This window comes from Morone saxatilis, unplaced genomic scaffold (assembly GCF_004916995.1).
Source record: "Morone saxatilis isolate NCDOM2014 unplaced genomic scaffold, NCSU_SB_2.0 Contig22, whole genome shotgun sequence".
Lineage (NCBI taxonomy): Eukaryota > Metazoa > Chordata > Actinopteri > Moronidae > Morone > Morone saxatilis.
This window is the reverse complement of record NW_023339785.1, coordinates 15,183,355-15,190,958: the sequence shown is the minus strand read 5'-3', so window position 1 is coordinate 15,190,958 and position 7,604 is coordinate 15,183,355. Positions and strand designations below refer to the sequence as shown.

At 43.3% G+C, this 7,604-nt stretch overlaps 1 protein-coding gene across 1 annotated transcript in view; it reads left to right on the top strand.

The window, feature by feature from the left end:
- The first annotated feature begins 442 nt into the window (after positions 1–442).
- bicc2 (bicaudal C homolog 2) overlaps positions 443–7,604 on the top strand; it is a 10,760-nt gene continuing 3,598 nt past the window's right edge. Inside the window, exons 1-14 of the mRNA XM_035669515.1 lie at positions 443–707; positions 1,820–1,866; positions 2,270–2,339; positions 2,494–2,573; positions 2,812–2,973; positions 3,064–3,117; positions 3,356–3,571; positions 3,924–4,175; positions 4,384–4,515; positions 4,828–5,017; positions 5,275–5,408; positions 5,511–5,716; positions 6,254–6,359; positions 6,895–6,934. Coding sequence (XP_035525408.1) covers positions 443–707; positions 1,820–1,866; positions 2,270–2,339; positions 2,494–2,573; positions 2,812–2,973; positions 3,064–3,117; positions 3,356–3,571; positions 3,924–4,175; positions 4,384–4,515; positions 4,828–5,017; positions 5,275–5,408; positions 5,511–5,716; positions 6,254–6,359; positions 6,895–6,934 — 1,954 coding nt within the window. The remainder of the gene's footprint in view (positions 708–1,819; positions 1,867–2,269; positions 2,340–2,493; positions 2,574–2,811; positions 2,974–3,063; positions 3,118–3,355; positions 3,572–3,923; positions 4,176–4,383; positions 4,516–4,827; positions 5,018–5,274; positions 5,409–5,510; positions 5,717–6,253; positions 6,360–6,894; positions 6,935–7,604) is intronic.

The window sequence follows — 7,604 nt, the reverse complement described above, 5'->3', positions numbered from 1 at the left end:
GGGGGGTGCGATGTGTATCTTTGTCATATCAAAGGCCTTGACCATCTACATTCACACAATCTGTGGACGTGGAATGAGGATTACAGAGGATTTGTACAAAGCAGAGTGAGCCTCAGGCAAAGTTGTGGATTTTGTTTGTCTGCCTGTAGCCCCTCAGATAGAGAAAACATGACCTGTGTTGTAGTAAAGAAATGACTCTGGGCAATCCAAGGTCATAGCAGCAAATCCTTCAAACCTCAAACAGCTTGAAGGGAGAGAGAGAGAGAGAGAGTTGGATTTGTGTACTAAATTAAGTGAAGGGGGCGGGGGATTTAAAGAAAAGACACAGGGGGGTGTTTCTTGCCCCTCTCTCCCCTTTTCTCTCTCCCTGCCGGTCTCCTTGGTCACACACATGCACACATCCTCACACACTCACAAACACTGACGAGGGCTCAGTCTTGCTATGGCCACCACCACCACCGAGGAGAGCTCTCCGGTCCCGGCCACCATAGCACCCCAGCAGCCTGACTTGGAAACTAGCGTAGAACCCGGCTCAGCAGCAAAGCCTGAGCCCAGCGAGGCCCAGCGTGACAGAGAGGAAAAAGAGGATGAGGAGGAGGAGGAAGGGGGGCCCGGGCAGGAAAACACAAGAGGGCAGAGTTTGAACCCGGAGTGGGTGGAAGAGAGGTTCAGGATCGACAGGAAGAAGCTGGAGAACATGTTGTATGGTGAGTGAGCTGAGCTGTTAAATATCATTCACCTGAACTCGACTATCTAACGATTCTGTTTTTGATGCCCATCATGGCCTCCCTGTGTTCTCCTCCTCACAAGCCTCTGTTATCTACCTAACCCCAGTGGGTCTGTCAAGGCCTTCAGCTGGCTGCACCCTTGTTGTCACCATCAGCATCCACTAAACTCCTGTTGCTGTATCATCATGATTTATGAGCTGCAATGGCTTATGCATTCACAAGTCTTTTTTGCTATTATCATTCCTATCTTGGAAGCAGAGGTAGCTGCCACTATTAGTTATCGCTGCCTGGCAGGATTATGACAAATGCCTCCCCTGTGTTATTGGGGAAATTCTTTCTGACACTGTGCTCCAACTGCAGAGAGAGGCTGATGTTTGTCTGTTGTCTGTCCTCACACAGACTCTTGATGGGAAAGCTTGAACCCTGATAACTGTGTGTTGTTTTAATGTGGGTGCAGGAGGGACTGGGCTTTTGCGGCTGTTTGAGCATCCTTCAGTCAGGCAGTAAATATTGTATCTCATCCCTTTAGGTGATAATCTGTCAGACTGCAATTGAGGCGTCACTCTGAGGATTTCTCTGGTTTTTTTTCCACACATTCCATCTTGATTTTGCAGTTGTTTTTTAATTTTTTGGTCAAGTGGGAGGTCTTTGCGTCAGCAAATGCCATTGATGTGATTAGCTGTCTCTAGGCTAATTTGTGGTTGCCCCCCCCAACCACCACCTTCTCTCTCCGCCCCATACTGTTCTCTTCCCATTCCTCAGCTCTGGCCAGCGTAACCCGTAGTGATGAGGGGGGTTGAAGGCGTTCCTGAGTCCCCCTCGTACCCTGTAAATGTCACTGTGGAGCGATGGCCTTTTAAAATTGTTTATGTTCCCGGCAATCTCTTGTTCCAGTTGCTTGGCAAATTTCAGCCAAGTCAACATTCAAATGTTGACTCTACACACATGCTTGATATTGAACACTCACTCGCTATAAACAGAGGAATATTGTCCTGCTGACCAACAAAACGTGATAATTCACACTGTAGGAATTCTAAAATGTGTGCTTATCTTTATCTGTTCTTTATGTTTGCTTGCTATGTGTTTTTCAGCTCCAAAGCATGGAGATGGTGAGACAGGAGAGGAGTTTTTTGAGAGAGTAAGTAGAACCCCATACTGCCATACTGGGAAACATTTACTTCATAAACCAAAATCTTAAAAAAAGAAAAAGAGAATTTAGCAGCTCTCCTCAGTGAAAGCCACAGATAATCATCAGTGCATGAAGTCTCCTGTTTAAATGTAGTTTACAGATCAGCGAGAGCATCCCTGCCACCATTTAAACATTTGTTCCATACTCTGCATCTAATGATTACTGGTTTTATGGAGGTGATAATTGCAGTCTTTGAAATGCAAATGAGGCTTTGTATTCTTAGATCGAAGAGATCGGTGTGTTTTTGGATGTTTTCATATGTGTGTTCTGGTTGTATGTGTGTCTTTAGGTGGAATACAATGACAGCTCCGTCTTTATTTCTCACCCTTTCCTATTGTTTGTGCCTCCACAGGTGATGAGAGAAACTGACACTCAGGTGAAGTGGCCGTCCAAGCTGAAGATTGGAGCCAAGTCAAAGAAAGGTGACAAATTCTTGATATTTCAGTCACACCCTGTCAGTGCTCTGTGTTTTATCTCCTTCCTGTTGCATGTTTCCACAAATTGATTTAACATTTCACATTTACTGTAACATACTCATATGTATATCATTTAAACTTAACTCATATTTCCATCTAGATCCACATGTGAAGGTGGAAGGGAAGAGAGACAATGTTTTGGAAGCCAAAAAGAAGATACTAGAGGTGTTGGAAACCAGGGTACGGGCTCCGGTGCTGGATTTTAACAATTTTTCTGAACAATTATGTCAAGAATAAATAGATGAAGGCGTGCTTTTACATGTTTTCTACTTTGACACTACTTCCATTTAAATTTATTGGAAGATATTGTAGGAGGGAGAGACTTTTTATGTTGAATCTGCCTTCATGGACATCTGATGGCATCTAAGTATTGAAAAGTAATCTGCACAAATGACACCACTGTTTCTATAAAATCCAGGTGAACAAGGTGACTCTAAAGATGGACGTGGCCTATACAGAGCACTCCCACGTGATTGGGAAAGGTGGTGGAAACATCAAAAAGGTGATGGAGGTAACATCCTGTCACATCCACTTCCCCGACTCCAACCGCCACAACGCTACAGGAGAGAAAAGCAACCAGGTAAGACTAATCAAGGCTGTTATGTTAATAATCAAGGAACTGAAATCAACCTTATTTAAAAAAAACATTCATTTTTTCAACTTTTACCAGGTCTCCATCGCTGGGCCCATAGAAGGAGTGGAGGAAGCCAGGAGAAGGATAAGAGTAAGTGGTCAATCTGAACTGAGACTACCCTATTTTTCTTTGTCTCAAAACTCAATTTCTTCCCTCCTGTCAAAACAAAGCGATCAATAAAATGATTAATAGAACAGTTGACATAAAGACGACAGGTATATTTGTCAAAAAGCTGCTGTCTGTCTTTGTTTGTCACATCTCTATATTTGCCCCTCTGTTCTCCATCACACTCCGTCCTTTGTTTTACATCTAATCTTCCTCGATTTAGGACCTGCAGCCGTTGTCCTTGACCTTTGACCTCCCTGTTAGTATGGTGCCCCAGACTCTGCCAGATGCAGGCTCCCCAATCATCCAGCAGGTAGTGCAGACTTTGGGGGTCAGTGTGAGCTTCAGGGCAGTGCCTCCCCACCCTCAGGCACAACCCACCTTCTATGAAAGCTGCTGCACCGTCTGGGGCCTGCAGGGAAATGCAGCTGCTGTCAAGGTTAGTGTCCAACATTTTAGAGAGAAATTTAAAGGTCCAGCGTGAAACATTTAGGAGGCTTCTTTGGAAGGAATGGAATATCATAACTATGTTTTCATTCGTGTATATTAACTTGAATGTTACATTATGTTTTTGTTACCTTAGAATAAGCCATTTATATCTACATAGGTGTGTGTCGCCTTCCAGGGAGACGTTATTTTGCAAGTTTAGTGGCCACTGTAGTTTTTGGGTGAAGTTTCTATCTGCAAATACACCATTAGATGTCACAAAATCCTACACAATTGTCCTTTAATCCAGTTCATACATATTAGAATACATTCTAATTAACGTATATCACATAATATCATGTCAGAAGGCGACCTGCATCCTGATGGACCTGCTGCTGGGGTCAGAGGTCACAGGCGGTATAGTGAGCAGCCAGCTGGATGTGACCTCCCAGCAGCATGTCTTCCTGTTGGGGCAGAATGGAGCTCACTTCCTGAGTGTCATGCACCAGACCCAGACCCAGATCATCCTACCAGACCTCAGTGCTCCTCAGAGCCCTCCCTCGCTGCTCATCCAGGGCAACCCTGACGGAGTGTGTCTGGCTCGGCAGCAGCTCATGGTAAAGTGCAGTGTTGTTTTTGTTCAGGTAGAATTGTGCTAACGAACAATCCTGAGAGGTAATTATTTTTTTTTTTGTCTTTTTCATTCATTCTTGTGTTTCTGTGTGATCTGTATGTCTTCCTTTGCTGCTGTAACAACAAAATAGATTTCTTTATCCGTTGTTATTTTACATTCTGTGTGATATGTGTCTTTGTGTGCACATCTAGGACTGTCTGCCTGTATGTTTGATGTTTGACATGCGTGAAGATGGGGAGGCAGATCCTTGTAAGCTGGCTCAGATGATGCAAAACCTGGGAGTCTTCATTAGTGTCAAGCCCAAAGTAAAACAGACCAGCAAGGTACAACGTTATCAATGTAGCTTTGCTGCTTTGTTATTGTTAGAATCGCTCCCATCTGAGGAATAAACGGTAATTGTGTTGTTTTGTCGGCTACCAGTTCCATCTGTTTAAATTCACTTTCAATCTAGGACTATGCTGTAGAGCGTTGTGATTGCTTTTTTCATATGTACTTGATTAAATAAGAAACGTCTATTGAAGTATTTTTTGAATGTTCACTTACATTTTGGATGAAAGACTTCTCTGCCCTGTCGTCTCACATGCTGTCGTGCGTAGAATACTGATGTAAAATCTGTATTGGTGTATATTTATCAGTCAGTGGTGGTGAAAGGTCTGGAAAGGAACATCTCCTGTCTTTATGAGGCCCGCTGTCTGCTTCTCGGGTTGGATTCCTGTGAGACTGCCAAGGTAACCGAGATGACCCCTGACCCCATGTTAGCTGGCAGCGGGCTGACTAGCTACTGGCTCAACATGTTGCTGCAGCAGCTTCGTCTCTCTGAGCAGGGTGAGCATGCACACACATCTATATATATTTATCCGTGGCAGAGTGTTTCTGTGTTTAGAAAAAGGGAAAAACAAGAATATGTAACTTCTGCTTCACACCCAATGCTGCATGTATGTTACGTACATATTATCTAGTGGCTTCAGCATCTTTTGTTTCAGGGTTTTCTGGTGAAGCAGAAAAGTGTATGTATTTATGTTTTCCTGTTTTATTCAGTAGTATAAAGTAATCTGAACTTTTACTCACTGTCATGGTTTCAGGCTCTGTTCCCGGTCTCACTCCAGAGGTGCTGAATGGTACCAAGCCCCGTCCCTCCCCTCCACCAGGTCTCAGTCCTCCTGCTGATGAGGGGAGGACAGGAATGAAGGGAGCAGACAGCCGGCCACTGGAGAAGGTTTGTCACCATTTATGGTCAAACTGCTAAGTACAAAACAAATCCTTATTGACAGATCACTAGAAAACAAAACCAAGCACTGAATTATCTCGTCTTATTCAGATCCTAGAAAATGAGGACCTGTCTGGCCAATCGGAGGATGAAAGCTCTAAGGTTGTGGTGATGTCATCATCTGAGGTGTGTGATGCAGTCAGCAGCGTCAGCAGGGTGGGATTCATGGGTCGGAGGGGGAGTCTCCAGGGTCCTGAAATTACCAAGGTTTTCGTCCAGGGCAGACGGCATTCAACAGGGCAGGCGCTAACATACAGGTGAGCATTCACAGACACAAACACTTGTTTTTGTCTCCTGTGAGGGCACTGCGTTGTCTTACATTAATGCCCTGATGACGAAGTGTAAGTCATAACCACAGCATATATGGTTGACCTTGTGGGGACCAAGGTTTTGTCCCCAGATGAAAAATGAGTCCTCACATTGACCAGGAACAGATTTTTGCCCGCTACAGTGTGATTAATACAAACACACACCTGCATGTGCCAGATCTGTCAAGAATCTACAACAACCACAGAAAACCGAGTTAGAGAAAGGACAGCTTGTCGACCTCATCTATATTTTGCATTTTGCTTAGTCTAAGTCCTGTTTCTGTGGTTCTGGATAAAAAAAACCTCTTTGATATCCTCCTATAGTATTGCTGCTGTTGCTTCAGGGAGAAAAAGAGCTCAGTCATAAGCTTTCAAATGTTGCACATAGCCATCACAATTTCACCTTTTTGTCTGTGTGATCTGTGTGTGTGTGTGTGTGTGTGTGTGTGTCTGTCTGTCTGTCTGTGTGTCTCCTGAATGTGCCAGATTGCAGAACGCAGAGATTGAGGGAGGGAGGAGTGAGCGGAGGAACAGCCTGAGGAGAGACATGATGTCGGCTCAGGGTGTTCGCGCTGACTCATCCAAGGCTGAGGTGAGGAAAAACAGGAATTGTAGGTCTCTTTTTTTGCCCCCACAAAATGATGCATTGCATCTATGGACAGCCTTATTTGGCTAAAACTAAATGTCAGTGGAAAGACAATCAAGTCTTTTTAAACCCCTGAAAGACTTGACAATGAAGGTATAGTAAAAAGTAATGTTTTAGAGCTAATTACTAGTAGAGGAGGAGGGTGTATGAGAGAGAGAAAGAGCAGAATATTTAATGTTACAATAAGCTACAGATAGACTGAAAACACTAGGAATATTTTATTTGTGATGTTATCTATTTATTGTCATATCCCTGACCCCGGTGTCATTTAATTTTGTGAATCGATTTTTTTTGTTGTTTGCTTCCCTTCAAATTTGTCATCTCCCAATCTCAAAGGTTACTGCATAGTGGATTAACAAGTTTACTGCCACAGCAGCAGGATGTGTTAGGTTCCCTGTGCCTGTCCTCAGTAACCGTAGAAAAGAAAAAAATCAATTTCATGCATTATTTACCCACTCTGTTTCCTATTTGTGCTTTGTAGGATTATGACTATGAAAAGAAGAAACTGCTGGCAACCAGAGGTTAGTGCTCCTAAATGTTTAATATTTTTTCCTGTCTTACTGTGGTTTTCAGGAGTTCTGCACATGCTTCTGCAGCAACAATTAAGGCACTGCTAAGCAAGTAGTTCTTTTTTTATTGACCTTTAGTTGCTGTATACTGCAGATAAATATATTAAAAACACATTTTGCAGGAGAATTAGGTCCAAAATTCTTACTGCATATTGTTGTTTTGCTTGTCAAACAGCCACTTTTGTACAACTAAGCTGTTGTTTCTGGAGCTGAATGGGACACATAGTGGAAAAGTACTATAAGTCAGCTCCTCTAAATCTACAGAATTATTTTGTTTTCTGTAAAAGTACACAAGTTCTGGTCTTTATGTTGTTAGAACATTTGATTTAATGTCATATGATTATGCAGGATGAAGTAGCCCTTTTAGTTTATTCAAGCACATTATGGAGGGAACGCATTAATATCCTGAGCAGAGACTTGATAGAGGGGGCCCATTTCAGTGCTGCTCACTGCCAAGAGAACTGATGAAGGGGACCTGTTTATGGGCTGCACTGTGCCAAAGTTATAATAGAGTAGCACAGGCACTCCCACTTAATTCACATGGGGCAGATACACAATGCAGACAACACACACATGTGTCCAGACACAGTGTGCACTCTGATATACACACATACACACACAC